This window comes from Hydractinia symbiolongicarpus, chromosome 2 (assembly GCF_029227915.1).
Source record: "Hydractinia symbiolongicarpus strain clone_291-10 chromosome 2, HSymV2.1, whole genome shotgun sequence".
NCBI classification, from domain to species: domain Eukaryota; kingdom Metazoa; phylum Cnidaria; class Hydrozoa; order Anthoathecata; family Hydractiniidae; genus Hydractinia; species Hydractinia symbiolongicarpus.
The window spans coordinates 14,855,842-14,877,311 of record NC_079876.1 but is presented as its reverse complement, the minus strand read 5'-3'; the positions used below and the strand labels follow the sequence as shown (position 1 = coordinate 14,877,311).

The 21,470-nt window shown below is 31.5% G+C and overlaps 2 protein-coding genes across 2 annotated transcripts; both read right to left on the bottom strand.

The window, feature by feature from the left end:
- Window positions 1-2,764: 2,764 nt before the first annotated feature.
- LOC130629611 (TNF receptor-associated factor 5-like) lies at window positions 2,765-8,591 on the bottom strand. Its single transcript, XM_057442871.1, has 7 exons — window positions 6,710-8,591; window positions 6,548-6,585; window positions 6,356-6,460; window positions 6,067-6,231; window positions 5,215-5,292; window positions 3,789-3,863; window positions 2,765-3,711 (listed from the first exon to the last, which is right to left on the bottom strand). The coding sequence occupies exons 1-7, from the start codon at window positions 6,864-6,866 to the stop codon at window positions 3,187-3,189; spliced, it is 1,143 nt and encodes a 380-aa protein (XP_057298854.1). The 5' UTR covers window positions 6,867-8,591; the 3' UTR covers window positions 2,765-3,186.
- A 129-nt stretch (window positions 8,592-8,720) lies between these two features.
- LOC130629609 (TNF receptor-associated factor 3-like) lies at window positions 8,721-20,999 on the bottom strand. Its single transcript, XM_057442870.1, has 9 exons — window positions 20,571-20,999; window positions 20,230-20,281; window positions 20,042-20,146; window positions 19,133-19,297; window positions 16,791-16,868; window positions 16,555-16,629; window positions 13,955-14,786; window positions 12,612-12,745; window positions 8,721-11,841 (listed from the first exon to the last, which is right to left on the bottom strand). The coding sequence occupies exons 1-9, from the start codon at window positions 20,726-20,728 to the stop codon at window positions 11,785-11,787; spliced, it is 1,656 nt and encodes a 551-aa protein (XP_057298853.1). The 5' UTR covers window positions 20,729-20,999; the 3' UTR covers window positions 8,721-11,784.
- Window positions 21,000-21,470: the final 471 nt, after the last annotated feature.

The following is a 21,470-nucleotide window of genomic DNA, read 5'->3' as shown; positions in this document are numbered from 1 at the left end:
ATAATATACCAACTGGTGGCCTTGCGGTAGAGCGTTCGCCTTCTGTACGGAAGGTCTTGAGTTCAAACCCCGACGGAGTCATACCAGAGACTATAAAAGTGTGGATCGATCCTTTCTGGTTAACGTTCAGCATGAGAATAGGATGAATATATCAGGCGGTTGTCTAGTTGAGCGGTTGTTGTGCTTGCATGCCTTCCGTAGCTCAAATGGTAGCTTTAAATACACTAGGACCCCCTTTGCAGGGCCCTCATTAATAACACTTCTAATAGGAACTTAAGAGGTTATCCTGGTAGTAGTAATAATAATAGTTAATAATCATACTACACAGGTGACAGGTATATATGTTCATTTAGGCGTCCAGGCGAAAAAACTATTGACTTACTTTCTTCGAAGGAGAGGCGAACAAAATAAATAAAAATTTGTGGCAGCCAGAAAATAATTTTTAATCGAGAAAAGAAGTTATAGATTTCTTAACCCTAAAATCTAGAAGAAAACTATATAATATCTTAACTACAGCTTTACGAATTTTTTATGGTTATTGGGTAAAAAGAAATGAGTTTTAGGTGTACTTACCAATAAACTTTAAAAATAAGATTTTTGGCTTGACATAACTAAAAATATTTTTCTTACTATCGTAGTAACAACATTTTATAACCTTTGTTTAAACTTTTAAGTTAAGGGATGACCAACAACAATATTTTTTCAAGTTTAGAGTCCCTTTTCCACATCATACCACGAGCAACAAAGTCAGTTAAGCTAAGATGGCACAAACATTTAACAACAAATCAAACACGCACTCTTGTGGAGGGGTCATTTTTATTTACGAATTTTTATCTTTTTTTATCTTTTTTACTCTTAAATTTGTTCAATAAGTTAAGTAGTATAAAGTAATAAATATTTTTTTGTCACATGTTGTTCAATATTTTTGATCTTCAACTAACTTTTTCTTGTTCAATTATTTTATATGTATTGACCTGTGACTATCACAATAAGGAAAATGCATCTCATGCTTTTTAATGTCTTGCAAAAGTGTAAAAATACTGAATTATAAATAATGCAGCCCTCACTAACATGTAAACAAAACCGGACTGTTTTACAATTTGGGTCTAGTGAGTTGTCGTTTTGCAAAGTTTTACGTGAAGATTTATCGTTTCAGTGCGAAAAATGTCAATTTTTTTAACTCTACGAATATTTCAATAACAAAACGTTCTTAGTCTTTGATTCAGAAATATTTTGGTTATAAAGGGTGTAACATGTAAATTGATTTACTATGGAGCAGACCAAACTAGTAGGTCTGGTCGTTAAGTGACCGGTCGTCAGTGGCCGTGCAACTGCACGGTTTATCTTTTAAGGTGACGTCTTTCGCAGCTGACCAAAGAAATAAATAAACACTGTTTTTAGAAGGGCTTGTAAATACAAAGAAAAACTCATTATACTTCGTTATTGGTTTCTTGTTTTCAACTTGTTATTATGACTTTGCAAACTATTAAAAGAGTTCCCAACCTTCTGTCTGCCACTCTAGCAACGAAGAATAAATTTTATTTGTTTATTAAAAAATTACCCGCTTGTTGGCGTGTTTTTGTTATCAACAACGTGTTTAGTATGGCTATTGTATGAAGGAAACAAGAGGCCTTGTGACTCCAATTTGCTATAATACCACAAAGCTGGACCAAGCGACACGACCAGCATTTCAAACTCTACAAAATAAAATCAGCTACTGAAGAAATTTCTAAAACACATTTTGTATATTGACGGCCTTTCCTTACGACAAAAAGGGTTATAAAAGGTGCTATGAAACGACGCTGCTGGTTTTCGGCTGTTGGTTTCCTACATATATTTTATCTCTAATGATAGCATTAATAATAGATGAAGTGAGCTTAAAAAAATGAATTATTGTTTCGGTGAGTTATTGGAAATTGCACTGTATTATTAAATGTTCGCGGTATTTGCTGATGTTCTTAAAATTCGAAATAAAGCACAAAATTTTACTCCACTTGTTATGTGAAACCTAGTGTAAGCCGACAGCATTTCACATCGGCTTAGGCAAAAGTTAAATTTTCATGCGTATATCACTTTTAGTAAAATGGAGGTCAAATAACCTGGAAACAGGTGAAAAAAACTGTCTTCTTCTTCTGCACGGGTAAATAGGAATCACCTGGGATTAAATGTAAAGCAATTCCTAAACGCTGCTGCACTCACTTTTGTTTTAAGAGCACCCAATTTAGTTTGGAACTGTTTGGTTGATTACCTGGTTTTATTGTAATTTAGGAAAAATTACAATTAAAATGCTGTTTGTCATACTGTATTTCCGCAAACCTTTTTATGACCTCAACATAGTCCGCTAATCTTAATTGATGATATAATCGGAAGTTAAAAATTATTTTATATAGGCATTCTGAAAGTAATTACTACCGTCAAAAACTGAGCAAAGTTTATTACTATCAGGTTTGAAAATTTTTGCTTGTTATCATTATCATATCACTATTTGTAAAAATTAATACTTCTGCAAAAATGACAATATATTCACACATAGGAAGAAAAAACGCGGGTGATATATTTTATGCTTACATATTTCGTGCCAGCGAAAAATCATTCTAAAAAGTTATACCAGCGAAATCTATCCGCAAAAAGTGGAGTCATATAGTGGAGATATTGGTAGTGCTATAATTCTTGCAACGGTTATTGACATGACATAACAGCAGTAGATGGAGTCTCGATTCCACTGCAAAATACAAGAACAATTTTAAATTCAAATACAAACTAATTTGTTTAACGGTTGGTGTGTATTAATATTTAGAGGATACATAATATCATACGTTTCATGTTACACAAGTCGCACGAGTAGTTTATCTTCAATAATAAAATCTTAGATTTTTAATTCCGCAATTCTAATTTTAAATGATAGGCGATGATGTTCAAATAGCATTTGCCTTTTTTCCATTCTCTTGTTGTAAACATGATATTTCTTTTTCTTCCATTTGTCGATTTCCTTCAATACAATAAAAATTGTTCCGGGTCTTGTCTGAATAAAGCAAGTTACAAATTCATCATCAAAGACTTTAATGTACCGATAAACCCCTTTGCCGATTATCACTTAACAACCACGTTTTAACTTTATAAAAGTAATTGGCACCAACAGTATACTTAAAATCAGGTTTCATCATGTTGAATATTGCAATTAATCTACTATTCAACATACCCTTTTTGCAGATCTGCAATAAATGTTTTCATTTCATGCTTAATTGTTTCCCAAATGGAATTAAGAAGTAAAATATCCTCTTTTATAATTAATATATTCTTTTCAAATATTTTAAAAACTTCATTTTGAAGATCTTGGTAACCTTCTGTGTGATTCCTACATTTTATTGTTTCATTTAAGTGATTTTTCAACCATGCGATACTTTTGATAAAAAGGTCAAAATTGCTGTCGAAGGCTTTTAAATGAGCTTTAAATAATTTCATGAAATGGTTTGAAAATATGTCGTTCTCGTTCAATTCATTTTTTATATTGACAAAAAGTTTGGCCGTGTACCACTTTAATTTTGCTTTCTCCTTCTCTGACGCTTGTAATTTTAGATCATTGATTTCTTTCTTCATTCCCTGCATGAACTTCACAATATTGTCCTTCATTTCTTGAACTTCTTTTAATGTTAAAGATAAATGATGTTGTGACAAACTGCGACCATAGTCCAGCATATAATCTCTGGTGAACTAAAAAATTCACAATTGCCTGGCATCATTTAAAAAGCGTAGTTAATACAACGTAGAAATAATCAATACAAACATACCGTAGAATTACATCGAAACGATGAAAATTCACAGGCAACAACTTCTTTACAGCAAATATTGCGACGAACTTCCACCTATAAAAATCGAAAACAGAGGTGACGCCTTTGTCACCAATAATTGCTTCTCATTTAGAAATACTGTAAAACAAGAAAATAAAGAAGTTAGGGAATCATCTCTTAAATTAATTTGCTATTTGCGTCTGTCTGCGACAGGCAAAGTCGATTATATTTTCTACAATTTTCTTTAAAAGCGCCTATAAAAGATCTCCTAAAAGGCATGTGCTGTATTTTAAAAACCTTTTTTTAGATTTTTAATTAGCGAGAACAAATTATGTGATAAATGAATTTCATGAGCTAAAAATTTTGCTATTGCATTCTAATTTGCCATGACGAAGTTTAAAATCACAATGGAAGTAATTGCTTTGTTATAAATCAATGTAGGGGCAAAACACGGCCAATTAATATTATTGTATTTTCAAAAAAAACTCTACTTAAAAGAAAAATAAAAATGCACGAAGCTTTTCCTAACAGTGTTACATTATGAAGTGAAAGAACATTTCTAAGCTAAAAACATATATACACATCTCTGGAAATAATTAGTTTCAAATCAAAGACAGTCTCAACGGACGATCAAAATTAGGTCTCAAAGGAAACTCTGCATAAAAAAAATTGCAACAATGGACTAAATAAATAGATAAATAAATCGTAAGCGATCGTGGAATGCTATCAAAAATTCAAAAAACGGTTAACAACATGTGAAACGAAAACTTATTAATACCGTTTCTGAAAAGTAATAAACTTTTAACGTCCAGCTGGTCATTACTTAACAGCTTTTGAGTAGAAATATAAAATGCCTCAAGAATTCTTCTTTCTCTTGTGACCGTACTTGCTTTAGCAAGTATAGACCAGGTAAGTTCATGATTTGGAGTACGGGCTCTGTTTTATCATCAGAAAAATTGTGCTCCCTCCATCTGATGGTTACATTGCGTTTGGTTTCACCCATATATTGTCAATTACAGGAACAATTTCCTTTACAAATTACGTTGCTTTGTAATCAATAGTGTCTTCAAGTTTGAAAAGGGATCTTATTTTGGAAGTTAATTGTTGGCAAAAAATTTCACTAAAATTTATTCCGCAAAATAACATTATTGAATAACTTTTTTAGCTAGGTAGATTCCACAGTTTTAAACAACTAGTTTATTATAAAAATGCAGCAACTGAGTGCGTCTGCGATAAGATAAGGCGATTTAATTATTTACGATTTTTCTCAAAGACAGCTGTAAAATATACCGTATAAAACTTTTTATAAAGTTTTACCATTTTTAATTGGACAGAACAAATTAGAAGGGAATTTTTTTGAATGCTTATTTATCGTGGCGGTATTTAAACTGTTAAAAATAAACATATAAGAGATAAACATTGTTACCATTTCCCGTTCCATTGTTTCCATTGAGCATTGGTTTGAGCAAGGGACAGGATATTTCCCACATGTAGCACAATGATCCTAAATTAAGATATTCTTACAACAAATGGTAAATTGATAAAAAAAGGTAAGGAAAAAAGTCTCTACGTTCATAGAGAATGCACTTAACCCTATTCAGGCCGGGCTATTTGGGGGCTCCGAAAAGACGGGGGAAGGGCCCCTCCTTCAAAAACAATGAAGGAAACATGGTATCGTATTGGAACTTGGTACACATGCTGATGAAGTCATAGGAACATCATTGGGATAAAAAAAAAATTTGAATGACATCATTTCGTCAGCGATGACGTCATCACAAAAAATAAAGATTGAGTATATGAAAAATTTGAAAAATTAATTCAAGACATATAGTAAAAGATTATGACCCATAAACATATAAATATGTTTAAAAACCTATAAGTAATACGTAAAATGAATGAATTTCTTTTTCTTTATGATGCCACCTGTTGAAAGATGTGTCAACATGAAAATAGGTGTGACGTCATATTAAAAAAAAAATTATATTCGTGGAGCTTAATAAATCTGATGAAAAGTCAGAAAATTTTAGCCCATAATATGACGTACTTTAAAGGTTATCACCAAAAAAGTGAGAGGGGGGGCTTTTTAGCCACACCCCTCCCCCCCGACTCGAATAGGGTTAATTGTGTATTTTCTTTTATTCGAAATTATGGCATGGAGAATTGTGATTTTAACAAAAGTTTCTGATGAATTACGTCCGAAAGACATTTAAAAATCAGTTCACTTCCTTGAGAAAGTTATGTTTACGCACATAACATATAAGATGAAAGTAGAATTTACCTTTAACTCGGACATAAGGCATGTCGATGAGCAATACATACACAAAACAGTTTTGAAAGTGCATAACTCTTGATGATCAGGCAGCCTGTGACGTTCCATAGCCTCTTTGCAATTATCAAAAGTACAATTAACAAGCTGGAAATGACATTCTTTTGTAAGGTGATCCTATAAAAACACATTCGAATGCACTTCGAAGTAATTTTCCTTTCATAACATTTCCCACAAACAAAAACTAATAAAACGTGTTACACATTTGCTTACTACAGACAAAATGGGGTACAAATTCTACCTGTATGTTACTTAGTTCTCCAGTCCACGAACAACCTCTCTCGAAATAACCACACTTTACTTTTACCGACATATTTATTCTGTTAATAATAGTAGCTGGTTGTATCTATAAATAAAAAAAATACATAAAAGTAGATAAGCAGAGTGAAATTACGACAAAAATTAAGCAAATATATGTTAGAAAAATCCTTACGTTATCTATTTTTTGACGGCAACTCGGACAAATGAAATCTATAACCCGAAAAACCATGTAAAACAATTAAAAAATGTAAAAAAAAATCCCAAAGTTTTCATGTTCTCTGATTTCTGCAATAAAAAAGTATTAATTTTAAATAACTGGCAGATTGATAAGCACCTTTCTTATTCTTCAATTCCAGATCTTGTAAACAGCTGTAACACATTCCATGTCCACGTGCAAACTGCATTGCCTCCTTCATTAAGTTTAAACAAACGCAACAATATAAATCTGGTATCACTTCACCGATAACTTTATATTCATATCCACCAGACATCTTTGCTTTATTTTTCAATTTATTTTCTTTTTACTTTTATATGGTATTTTCAGCAGCAATTGGTTAAAATTGTTTGAATATCAAGAAGTAGACGGGAGAAACACAAAAGATAAAACATTTTGCCGCCAGTTGGTATATTAAATCATACATTACGACACTCCTGTATACTGGACGGTAAAAGGTTTTACATAACTTTTTACATACTTTTTCCACAACTAGTAAAAACTAATGTGCGTCAAAATATCCAAATTACAACACTTTATCTAGCAGTTGTACACTGTAAATAAATGTACTACCACTTGGATGTGGATTTTGTAATGAAATCCATTGAAAAAAGATGCAGCATTGGAAGATATCAAAACTAAGGACCTCTTTCAATTTGATTAAAAAATCTGTGTCATGCTTGCAAAAGTTTTAGCTGTACTTTAATCTGGTAGATATAGAATATTTTTACCATGATTTCATCTGAAAGTTTCTTTTTTCATTTGAGCAAACCTACTGCAATAATTATCGCTATATGTGTAGTTGCATGTTTAGAAACTGCTTAATAGATGTTTCAACCTCGCATAAATTATAATTATCAACATGGAGTCAACCAGCAACATCGCTTGATATTTTCGTTTTAACATATGAAATTAACGTATTGTATCTCAATCTTGGAAACATTTTTTGAGACGAATACAATTTTTTCTTCATTTTTCAAATATCAACAAAGGTCAATGCGCTGCAACAATTAGGCTTCTTTTGCACACACGTATGCCAGGCAGACAGCGTTAAAAATTTGGTAGTCACATTCTTTAGCAGGCCTGCAGATCGAAATAATCCACAACGGAGCTCGAAAATAGTCATGGTTTCGTGAGAGACAATTAGCACATTTCAGAAGTTCGAACTTAATCAAATAGCGTATGAAGTCCTAAGTAAGTCCACTCTGAACAATAACAAGTTCAAAATGTGAGAACCTAATATAGAAATAGCATACGGAATTACTTGTGGTGGCGAACTTCGAAATTAGCTCTCTTGTCTTAACATATATTATATATTGACAAGATTGTAGGTATAAAATTAACTGTCAGTCTGTATTATTGTTAAAGCTTCTCTGTTTTTAATTTCTTAAGGGAGCTGAGTCAGTTAGGAGGTGTCTTATATACACTTCAGCTAAAACACGTGTCGGGTTCTATCTAGTTAATGAACGTTACTTTTGTTACTAGTCGGTGGCCTGTAGATAAACCCACGCGTTCGCCCATGTGTCTTGCTACTGCGGCATTATTTTGCGTAAAAGAAAGATATATGCGGGTATTATAATATGGATAGAAGAAAAATAAATAAATAATGACCAGATTTTTTACTTTCAAAACTTACTTATATTCTGGACGCTATATTAGCTGTATAGATTTTCCTCAAATTTAAAATATACAGTTGAATAAAGTAAGAAAAACAGAGCTTGTATTTTTTTACTTGTAAGCTAGCTAAACACAAAAGGAGGAAATTCTATAGTGTTTGTTTACAATATTAAAATTCCAAATTGTGTTAACTTGCGAACCAATGAAGTCGTGGACAAAGAACATTCATACCTTGTACAATATATATCGATTCATTAAACTACCATTAAACTACCATGAATTTCTGGTTTTGGTAATCCGTTCTTTCAGTTGGATTGTAGTTTAATGGGGATATGTTAAGGCCACATTGAACGACTGGCTTGTTATGAGGTTCAAAAGATGACATTCCACTGCCATAAGCTTATGACGACTTTTGTGTAAGTTAGTCAAACACAAAATGAACAGCTTTTTTGTGGCTCCTTTAATAAATTCAATCAATGCAATAAACTCTATCAGTATGTTATTAAAAACAACATTTCATTGTTAGAAAGATTTTAATCTACACTTTCAACAAATGTGTACAGTCATTAATCACAATAGAAAAGTTTCTTTAACAATACAATCAACAAGGAAACAATTATACATATTCATATACATACATCGCAGCTAGTTTTTTATGAAAATTCCGCATTAAAAAACATTCTAAAGTGCATTCGTTTATAATGAATATTATAATACTTTCTCTGTGCAAAAAAAGAGAAGAAAATATTCACCAACAGTAACAAAAATAGCTATCCTTCTCTATACGATGCTTTTAATTAATACATTAAAAACTTTAATGAAGTGGTCCAGTGCATTTATTGGAAAGTTTTCTTCCTATTTTAACTTATTCTATTGCTACACATATCAAAAGATATAGAAAGTTTGCGTAACGTACCAAATTGAACATTATGTGTATGTGTGCAAATGAGATGTTGTAAAACATATTTGTTATTGGTTTGAGTACATAAAATTAGTACACTTTGCTGCATTAGCAACAACCACAGCAACAGGCGAAAACGGAAAGAGATAAATGAAATACTTTCTACTGGGTGATAGTGCTTACATAATTTTGAGAGGAAACTTCCTAAAGAAGATAATACTGGGATTTACTATCTGCACTTTATCGAAGTATGCTTCGAATGCTTATATAACAGTTGATTTCTTGAAAAGCTTGTTTTGTTAGTGACTTAATCCGTAGACTGAGGCGAAATACAGTCTGGAATGGAAAAATAAATATCCCTATTAAATAACAGAATTACAAGCAATCAAATTTTTTACTGGACCAATCATTAAAAAATTAGTTATTTCAAATGTTCATGATAAACACGCTATCGATAGCTAATCTTCTTCGTCTAACTTTATATTCCAATATTTTTTGTGAACAAAAAAGAACAATTTCGCATATTCACGCTAGAAGTCTTGTTTAAGCGCCAAATTAATTACATTTGTCAAAAAGATATACTGTTTTGCATCAAAATACCTGAAGTACAAAACTACGATAAGAAGTTCACTAATACGTTAAAAGACTTAAACCTCAAAATGTTAAAAAGTTTTAATGTCATTGCTTTTAATATAGCAATTAACAAACCTAAATTGAATACACAAATAGATATCAAATTAATTTTATTAAAAATGGTTTTATTTCGTAACAACGTATTGTATTGTTTCTTTTGGTCTCATCTCTCTTCTACTTACAAAATTAATTCTTTATTATTAATAACTAGTCGATAAGGCCCGTGTAAAAATTCACTTAGGCAAAAGGCCAATGAAAAATAGGTTGCTTTAGATGTTTTGTTGACGTCAGTAGTGCATATACAAAAAAAGATGTTCTTAAAATCTTACACAAAATGTCAAATGTAAAATCGCATTAAATCCTCCACACAAATCTTACACAAAATCAAAAAGAACAGCTTGCAAGGTGTAAAATCTAGTTGATAAAAAGTTACAACAACGACACTAACAACATCCACACTCACCAATACTCACAAAACCGACAGTAAGAACACCAGTTACAACACCGACAGTCACAACACGGATAATAACAATGTCAGAAATAACGCATCTAAAATATGTACATCTTATAAGTGGTTATGTTGAAAACCCTCAGTATTTTATTCTGAAGTGTCAAAAAGGAGGCCTGCAAGAGTTAGCACAAATCAACAAATATAAGTTCTTTACACATTTTAAATATTGTCTTCCCTTAAAAGATTTACAAAAATATGAAAACGCCATATAGTTTCAAAAACATCAAATTTAAATCTAGAAAAATCACTCATTGCGGTTGGATACCATCCTCTCCCACAAAAATTTACACAAAATGTAAAAATCAACCAGTTAAGAACACAAAAATTTTCCTTTTTAGTTCCGTATTGCTCTTTTTCCAACAATTTTAAACCTAAATGTGAAAAATCAATGAGTAAAGAATAAACTTGAATCAACAAAGATCATTATTTTGGAAACATTGTAAACGGTTCGTAAACAAAAGTTTACACAAAATGTAAAACAGATCGGTTTTTGAGAAACACATCTAAATCAACAAAAATAATTTCATTCAGCATGTCGTACATTACCATTACCCATCAATCTTCCACAAAAAGGTTGTGAAACACATCAAATTTAGAAAAATCAGTCATTTCCGGGCATACAGTCATCGCCCATTAGATTACAAAATCAGAAACAAAACAATAATAAATAACTTAACACACACACTTTAAATTCTATAAAATTCGTTCCACTTGTCATATTGCACGTGGTCCCCCTTATAAAGTGCACAGGCAATGTAAAAAAAAAATTATAAATGAATTTCAGCGTGACGTCATTTGTTTACTTTTTAGCGGTAAGCTCCTTGGCTCTGGCTTTTGCGTGGCAGGAAAAAAGGATTTGGTGAAGAAAGGTCTTTTACTGTGAATTTCTTCTAACGGGGACATCGTTGGGGTTATGAACTATTATCGAGTGTAGGTTGATGCCTTCTGATTTATTTGAATTCATTAAGAATGCCTTGTTTAAAGAAATGAACTGATAATTACTTTGCTTCACCTAGCACCCCAATCTTTTTCCCTGCCATGCAAATGCCAAAGCCGAAAGAGCTTACCACTGAAAATGTAAACAACAGAATTCATCTATAACCTATGGGCATAAAAATACATCCTACTATCCTGCAAAAGTTCAAGTCTTCGAACGATTTTGTAGGTAGCTAGCTAGCTTGTTACATCGTAATTCGTGCTTGTAAAAGAAGGGAAATTTGGAAACTATAGTAGTTAGATTATTAAAAAAGAGGAAAACAACAGAAGTCATAGGTTAAAGCTAGCATGGGATGGGGAGCTGGACTTGGAGGTTAACATTAGCTAGCTAACAGTAGCTAAGACACCCAGTCAAATATACTTAAACTGGGAAGACTTAGCTAAAACTAAAGCTAGCTATTTATGCTTAGTAAAACACATATAAAGAGAAACAATAGTAATGTAAAATTAATAACATTACAGTTCAACAAACCAAAGTTTTCCGTTTTTCAGTCAGCCAACAGCTTTATGTAGCATTTTGAATTTTAGGACAAAACATTAGTAGTATGCGAGAAATGCGAGTCTGCTTGCTCCACCGACATAAAAACCAAACGTCTAAAAATATCAAAGTTCTTACTATTTGTGATTTCAAATCCACTTTAAACTCTAGCCTTTGTTTTCTACTTCTAACTTTACTTTACATCTAGCTCCACTTCTCACTTCACTTTTCTACTTCTTCACTTGGTCTCTTTTCTTTTTAAATACATAGCTATGCTTTTTTAAACCACTTTTTTTCCTTTCTTCAAGGTAAAGGGATCGTTTTTCTGTGCTTTTTATGGTGGCCTTTATTTTCTACTTCTAAATTTACTTTACTTCTAGCTCCACATAGCTCAACTTTCACTTCCAACTTCACTTTTCTACTTCTTCACTTGGACTTTTTTCTTCTTAAATATGCTTTTTTGAACAACTTATTTTACTTTTTTTCAAGATCCTTCTTTTGTGGTTTTTTTTGGTGGCGTGAGGACACCATTTTTCGAAATTTAGCCGTTAAATTTATTTTAGCAAATCAAATTGAGTCGTTTTTATCACGTGATGTACAAAAAAAGTAAACCCGCTGGCAAAATGGACATTTTAAAATATAAAAGAAGGCATCTGCGCTTTGTTTTGTCTGCATTATACCTATATTTTCTGCTTTTTCTAGGCGCAAAATACGTTTTCGGTGCACACGTGTTCGTCGCACAGCGCATATGAGTAAATTAACGCCTTTCAAGAACACAAATATTTACTAATAAAAATTCATTCTTTCATAAACTTTAAATGCGCAACGTGCAACGTTATGGGGTGCCTGTTTAGTAATGATAACTAACAAGTATACAACCATTTACAATTTGATTCATCAACTTTGAAACATCTACTCTTTCCTGTGTAGCATCAATGTCGTAAATTTTCTCTTCCATTTTCGAATTGTAAATAATGAAAGACTTCACAGCAGGATTAATTTTCTTCCAATAAAGGAAGCCTAAGAAGAAAAATTTTTTTATATAAAACGTTTACTTCTAAGTTCAGTCTACATAGCATTTCAGAAGTAGAAGAAGACAGCTACAGTAACAAAAATACCAAGTCTAACTAATGTTTTGATTGACAATATAAAAACATAAAACAGGGTGCCGTAAATTACCATTCTCTGCCAAGTGTGGAAAAAAATCGGAAAAATGTACTTTAGTTAAACTTAAAAAACACAAAAAAAGTTAAGGAAAAAAGAAGAGATAAAGGTTGTTTCTCACCAATATAGATTGGTTGTCATAATATATTTAAAAGGTCTTTTAGTGTATTCTACGCCGCATTAGCTACATTCCAATGCGTAATACTTCCGCGGGCAGAAAATTTCGCGAGAAAAGAAAATTTAAAATTTCGAAATATAACTTTCACAATTAACTAAAAATAGGACAAAATAAAATACAATTTTGATTAATTTTCAGATTTTTAGACTTGCACATTTAAGTAAACTTTTATTTAAAAATCTAAGCAAATCAACCGTCTTTGTGACTTACAACCATGGAAAAAATATTCTTGCGAAAGCGAGAAATGGTATCCCTTTTCCCCTTAGTCAATATTGGAGCTGTTCTTGTGAAAATTTCGTGCAAAATCAACATTGAATAGGGGGAATTACTACTAAAACTATTTTCGGTGATATATTTTCCTCATTCTTATAGAATTAGTTTGCGGTCTCATGAAATGTGGCATAGAGAAGAGAAAATGTTTTTAATTGGTCTCGTTTTAAGATGATTACTCGACAGAAATGGATAATTATTAGAAGTGAACTTTAAAGAATTAACTTTCATTTTGCAACAGAAAAAAAAGATTATCGCGATTTTGTGTTTAGAAATGTTCCGAAGAATCGCAAAATTTCTGCCACGAAAGTTTTTACTTTAAAAGTAAAGCAGAAAAGAAATTATAACAAAAATGCTTTTTTGCCGACATTAGCAATATTGTGGTTCTTCATTTATAATTATTGTATTTATGGTGGTTTATTATTAATACCTTGCTTATATTTCGTGCATCAATACTAAATTTTGGGCTATAAATATTGATAACGTCCACAAAAACATGTGTTAGTATTACTGTTAAGTTTTCATAGTTCTTTTTATATCTTGTGTTATTTTCTTAGTTATTTTGAAGATCTATTTTCAAAATTTGTTCTCACATTTAAACATTTATCTAAACTTACCAGGTGGGCAAAATGATATAGATACATCTTCATTATCGACTAAAACTGCACCGGATAGCGGAAATCTTTTAAAGAGGTTAAGTTTGTAAAAGTGTTCTTTCCCACATGAATACTTTGTGTTTATTTCCATTGTGTTAAGCAAAGAATGAAATCTTTTATCGCATTTCAAAATTGATTCAATATGTCTTTCCTGACCTTCTTCAAATATTTTTCTAAGTACTTGATTAAACAGTTTTTCTTCATTTATCTCAAAAACAAACACATCTTTCTTCAAAACCAACATGCATTTTTTTAATTTTTTCCTAAATTGATTTGAAAACCTCTCTCTATTTGCAGTATCTTCTCTCGCTGCTATTCCTTTTAACTCATCCCTTAACCATGGCAACCCTTTGTTTATCAACCCCAAATTTTCATCAAATTCTTTTACGACATCATCAAAAGATGGCTTTAATTCCTCACACACATTTTCACTATTTATTTCTAACTTAAACAGATCTAGAAGTTTATCTGTGTACCACATCTCTTCCTTCGCAACTCTTCTTATTTCTTCCTTTCGAATACATTCAATTGTTCGGCCTGCTTCAAGGTTTTTAAGACTTATTTTTTGGATTTCAGCTGACATTTCACTAATCCTCCTTTCCGTAGTGGCCGTTTTGGTCATTTCTTCAGTTTTCATAAATTCAATTGTTCTGTTTGTTTCCAGAATTTGTATCTTTATACTTTCTTCCATGTCTTTCATTTTTACTGTCATTTCATTAACGCTCTTTAGAGTTAAAGACAAGTGATATTGAGAAGCATCCTGACCGTGTTGCAGCAGATATTTCCTGGAAGACTGATAATAAAACACATCAATAACCTCATATAGTTTAAAATTAAATTGCTGTAAAAGAATGCTGGGCGTCAATACAACTGAAATTCAATGCAAACATATGTCAGTGATATTATATGATACTTTGTTGTTTTTTTTAAAAGAAATTCAAAAAAATGTGCAATCCGCATATGCTTCTTTAAAAAAAGATTAAATATTAGTCAGTTAAAAAAAAAGGAATTTAAAAAAACGCATGGCTTTAAGTGAGGAAATCTAAACCTAGTTGGTAAAAATTTGGTAATATGGTAAGGTGTGAAAATTCATCACAAGTTGTTCTCATAAGCAGCACAGTAAATTTTAAACTTGGTATTGCATAAAAATCCATTTGACTTGCTTTATCAGATCACATTACTGAAACATTACAAGTCGATCAAAAATATTCTGCGGAAGAAACATATACGTATAGTTCGTTACTAGTTAATTGCACAAGACGTCCTGGTATGACACTCTGCCCTAAAAGTTTCTTGTTGACATTATTCCTCATATATAAAGATACTGAAAGTTGTTCAGAACCAACTGATCACACTTTCGCTCAATTTTAAAAATCGAGATGTATAGAAGTACTTCATCAATACATCCAAGGTTTGTTCTAAAATTTGGCAAACTTATCACCAATCTCCGAATCGGACAGTGAAAAAATTGATACTTTTTCACTGTCCGAGACTCATATCGTAAACAAAAACTTGTTAGATGTAAATGATTTATACAAAATGCAGGGCTACGCATTTGTGAAAAGAAACTGAGAAAATAGGTGGCGTGGCAATGTATATATCGAACAGCATAAAACTTATCAGACATTTTGAACTTGAACACAACAGAAAAACACAACTTTTACCCATGCCGAGAATAAGGCACATATTTTCCAAAAATATACAGTATTCACGGCATCAAAATAAAAATGAGGCAGAAATTCTCTATTGAATAGGGCTACTTTAGGTTAAAGCAATAAACTAGGCAGACGTAAGAATTATCTTACTTTCTAGCTAAAAACTGTGCAAGCATTAGAAGCTTATACCAAAAAATCATATCATTCAAATCTACTCTTATTGAGTAATGAAATAATTTTGCTTTTCAATACCTAGTTGCAAATTAACATCAAAAGTTGCTTCGCGTGCTTTTTTGTTGCACCTTTTTTACCTCTCGTTTTTTTAATATGTGAATTCAATTAAAGGTAAACAAACAGATACCAGTCACAGTTGAGCATGTCCAAGTCCTTGTAAGCCCAAAGATATGATTTAAACTATGTACACAAAATAAATATTTTAGAAAAACCTAGAAAATCTTCCCTTTTCGGTTTTTCCAGGCAAAATTTTAGATTTTTGTAATTAAAAAAATATGTTATAAATCATAAGGTTTCCAAAAGAATAGGTGGATGTTTCGTGTTTAAACTGAAAGCAATATCCATGTTTTCTCGAATATGTAAAAGACGTGGTTGGACAGTTTGTTATTGATGTTTGTCTTTAAATGACAATAATAGAGTTCCTTTCTCTGTTAGTTTATTAAAGCTGGGAAATACGGTATGAAAGTGGAATCTCAGACTTACAATGGTTAGAAACATTTACTTCCATTTTGGGATTGTGACTGCTTATTGTTTGAATTACAAAAGCTTTTTCTTACAGTGTCAATAACGCCCTGATCGGATAATCTTTAATTAAGACCTACACATATATTACTTATGTACTATATACTCTAACAGACAAACACACCAACAAAACCAAAACCTAAAACCTACCTCAAATTGACACCCAAATGATGAAAATTCGCAAGCAATAACTTCATTACTGCAACTTTTACGATGATCCCCCACCTAAAATATACATCACTAAACAGCTCAAAGTAACTTATAATATTTGAAATGTATGGCAAATATCAATAAAACTGCAGTTAAACCTTTACTTGACCAGTGTAAAATCATCTTCAAATAATTTCCAAAACAGCTAATTAAGTAATTTACTAAATCTGATATACCATGTTTCTTTCCATTTTTTCCAATGAACAATTGTTTGGACAAAAAACAGGATATTTCTCACAGGTGTTGTAATGATCCTAAATGAGAAAATATTCAATGAATGCAATCTTGTTGTCGAGTTGATTGCAACCTTTTATTTGTTCTTCCATATTGAAAGGTAAAAGTAAGTATTAATGTGCATCTCCATTTGACAGATTCATAAAATGTGTAAACAATACTTAATTTTACTTCTCGGTCTGCAAAAACAAAAAAAGGTAACATAGATGCACTGAATGTACACTGAATTTACAATGAGTGTACAAGAACATAGTTTCAAAAATGGATTTATAGAAACATAATACTCCTGGAAATATAACAATTGTTTTGCATGTATTACACAATCACGAATCCGTACTCCTGTGATGACTCTAAATCAATCAAAAATCAGACATACAAAAAATATATTTCTAATTAATGCCTAGCTTATTAATCATTTTATTGTCACCTAATTCTTCTGGAAACAGCAATGATTTTGTTTAACAATAAGCATAGATAAAGCTACGTAATCACACTTAAAAGATGTATCTGCAGATAGATTTATGTCTTTTCCTGCAACCTTGTGAATTTAAAACATAAGCCTCAATCGCACGCAACGCAATTTCTATCTGACCACAACTCGCAAAATACTAAAAGAAACTTTCTGCAACAAAAAAATTTTGTATAATTTGGTAAAAATGGTATGGTACACATTTTAGGCATATGCAACGTAACAAATCCCATTGCATCCGCGGGGAAAAAATGTGTCCCGGAGGTTTCATCAGAAGTTGAAAATTGGTACTTCAATGTTTTGATCCTACAAATGTTTTCTTTCAGCCACATTTAGAAAGTTTTAAAACTCTTATTGCCATGTTACAAAAAGGGCCGTCCTAATCACGTGTAGCAGTAGGTAAACAGATCGCCTTTAACTGAGCACTGAGGGGGTAAGAATTTTGGGTCAAATACAAAACAAGTAAATGAAATCATAGGAAAATGCCTTTGCCTTGTGGTCGCCAATTATGCTAAAGTAATGTTTATAACACGTTCTTCCACTTAATTCATTATGTCCAAAATTATTTAAAAATTACAGCCATTTAATCTAATGGAGGAAATTGTCAATAATGACAGAAGTCAGTTGAAGAAAAAGAATAGAAAAAGGAAATACTTCTAACTCAGGAATTATAAATCTGAATTTGATACCTTTTCAATACAGAAGTGAATAGCTGTTCTAACTCGCCGATAGTCATAGTCATGCTGGGTATATTTGGTAAAACATACTGGTATTGTTAAAACTGTGTATTCATACTAGCCACGTTCACTATTAACCATAATATAAAATTATGGTACATTACTTAACATAAAAAGTAATAAAATGTGTAGCTAGATACATTTCGAAAAAAACCCAGCTAGAACAGTTAAGAGACATATTTCCATAAGCTAGCAAGCTAAATTGGTTTATCAAAGATTTATACAACGCTGTAAAACCCTGTCTGAAAATGTAGACACATATGAAAAACAAATATTTGATAACTACAGACTAGAAGATAAAAACGTAAAAGGAGACCTCAAAATGTCTACCAGAAACTGGACTTATATATATCCAAAGTACAATCTGTACTTTTAATTTAGTGACAATCAGATACTGCTAATAGGTATATGGCATGACCCTTTGTGGCAATACAAATAACTACGGAATCACATATTAAACATAGCATTACATCCCTGAGGATATTTAAATAACAGTACAGGGGATAATACTGTGATTAAATATGCATATATGGTATTATATAGTTACAAATCTCTTAGTTTTAAAAATTAGCTTACAGCGAGTATTTTAAATATTTGATAAAAGAGAAGTGATTATAATAAGTAAGGCAACAGCCAGGTAATTTAAGTAAGCTAAAACGTTTAATTCATAAAGAATAATACAGAAACTTTAATTGATTTATTACAGTCTGAAAATTATTGATTTATTTATATACGCATTAGTATGAAAACATATAAACCCTTTCGCATTTAGTAACTATGCGATCGATGTTATTACGCGTTTATGATCACATGCATCGTGCAACTAAATACAATGGTGCTTCTGTAGGTGAAAAGAAATTGGGAAGTTGGTTATTACAATGGCAAATTTGAACTTTCCGGTTGTCAGTTAACAAAGAAAATAATATCAGGGTAACTTTTTGTCATACTTTTTAGTATTTTTTAAATGGTGATCTTAAAACAAACAACGACACACCTTAAGAGATAAGCTCATTTTATCCATCCATAACTCTAATTGAAAAAATATACAGAAATCATGTAGTGAAGCACAAAACCGTACCTCCATTTCCAATTTCAAACATGCAACCGAACAATACTCGCATGTTACAGGCTGATACAAGCATTCTTCTAGATGACCACATAGCATATGACGTTCGATTGTTTCTTTACATTGTTCAAATGTACAATTTACAAGCTGAAAATTGCACTCTCTTTGAAGGTGGTGCTAAAAAAATATTTCCACAATTGATAATTAAAAAGCTTTTTAGTAACATTTAGCGCTATTAATGATAATATTAACCTTTGGTACAGTACTTTATTCCAGGAAATATAAATTTTTGAAAATGGATTTATTGATAAAACAATAACTTACAAGGAATTAAATTAAAAAGTAGAATATAAAATTCGTTTTAAATGTTAAATTACAGTTCTTAACTCTAATTTCTTCAGAAGTTTTGTTTTACCTATCAGTAGCCTTTCTTTAAAAAGTTTATATATACTTCATTAACTAAATAATGGTGAAGGATTCCTTAGAAAAAAAGATTGATTGGTCGACAAGCCGCAGTATCACTTCACTAACTGTCATATATGTGCGAATAAAGATTATACAGAATTATTTTCATGTTTATTTTGAGCTAAAGGGATAGCGTTCTAAATCCAAAAATTGAATTGATTTAACTGTTTCATCTGAGCTATAACGCATTGATTTGCACAGAGTTAGCGACAGTTTTTATTCACTCTACACGAGTTGTGTAACATGAGTTGGGTTTTTTGAAACTATAGCGTTAAAGGAGCTGAATGGCGACCAGCTTTAATTAAAATTTTTAGAATTCGCGCTAATTTTTTGCCTTGTTAATTTCTTTGAAAAGAGTAAGTGTTTTGGAAGCAATTGAGAATAAACAATTTATAACAAGAGAAACCATAGCAAGAGAATCCTAGCACAACCTAATTCTCAACAAAGGACACCTACCGGCATATTACTGAGTTCTCCAATCCAAAGACATCCTTTCATAAAATGTTCGCACTTTACTTTGACACCTAGAACGATTCTATTGATCGTTTTAGCAGGGTTTACCTAAGAAAATGCGAAAACATGCATAATTATATGAAGCACCCATATTCGTTGAAGTGAAAATTCAGGTCTATCAGTATTCTTACACGTTCACTATGGATTTCTTGCTTACAACTTGGGCAAACAAAACCAAAACCTCTAAACAGAAAAGAGAAAGGAAGGAATATAATGAAATCAACATTGTAATTATGCTAAAGGATTATGCTTAAGATAGATATTTACACTTCTCCGTGTTGGAAGGAGTGTATGGGTTAAGACAGCTTTGTTTCCATGAAGCAAATAACTGTTTATTGGATGCATTATAGCAGGTGGTAGCACAAATAATTATAACTAGTTAATTATATTCATCAGATTTTGACACTTTCTTTTTCAAGTAAGGTTTTTTGTCAACTATCCAATGCAATTTATATCAAAATATCTAATCTACCTTTCTTTGCTGCTTGCTTCGAGATTTTGCAAACAAGTTTGACACAACGCATGTCCACATTCTAATTCCATAGCGTTCTTCAATAAATTCAAGCAAATAGGGCAAAACAAATCTTGTAATGCTTCACCCACAACTTCATATTCGTATCCACCAGACATATTTACTTATGTTTTTTGTTAGTTGATGCAGCTCTTAAAAATCAATATATTGCTTTGTCTGTTAAATTGCGAAAAAAGGTTTATACAATAAAGCTTAAAAATGTCTATTACATTATTTTATTACAACTTAGTAATAAATGTTATACATTGCACGTATTGCGTAATGTTTTTTTATATAATAGTTATGGATAAAAAGTTTTTTCTTTATTGTCAGGTCATTGCTGATGTCATCAAAATTCAAATGACAGATCTTTCCTATTGTTTTCCACGGACCGACTTTTTTTGGTATGACGACTCTCATTTTATGATCTAAGCAAAAGGAGCACTACCCATCTAGCTGCTAGGAAAGCCAAAATTAAAAATCCGTAACCTAATTTTTATGCTAAAGTTTCCTTGATGCAAACAATATATATGCAATATAAAATATCATAGAACACATTTAATATACTCATGTTGTAAGGATCATGGTCATTAGACTGGCTTGTATATTGAGGACAGATCACAACGATGTACAGGTTCTTGATCAGTCCTTTCGCATTTTTTTAATATTCAGTTAATTAACATCTTACAAAATCATCACACAAAGAATTAACCACTGACGAAGTAAATCATTTTCACAGTTAGAAAGAATTGACAAATCAGAGACACAAAATTAACAGATAATATAGAGGTAGTTGAGTGAATTATACCTATTGATGTACCTACTTTACAAAAACTGATACTATGACAACAATTGAAGTCC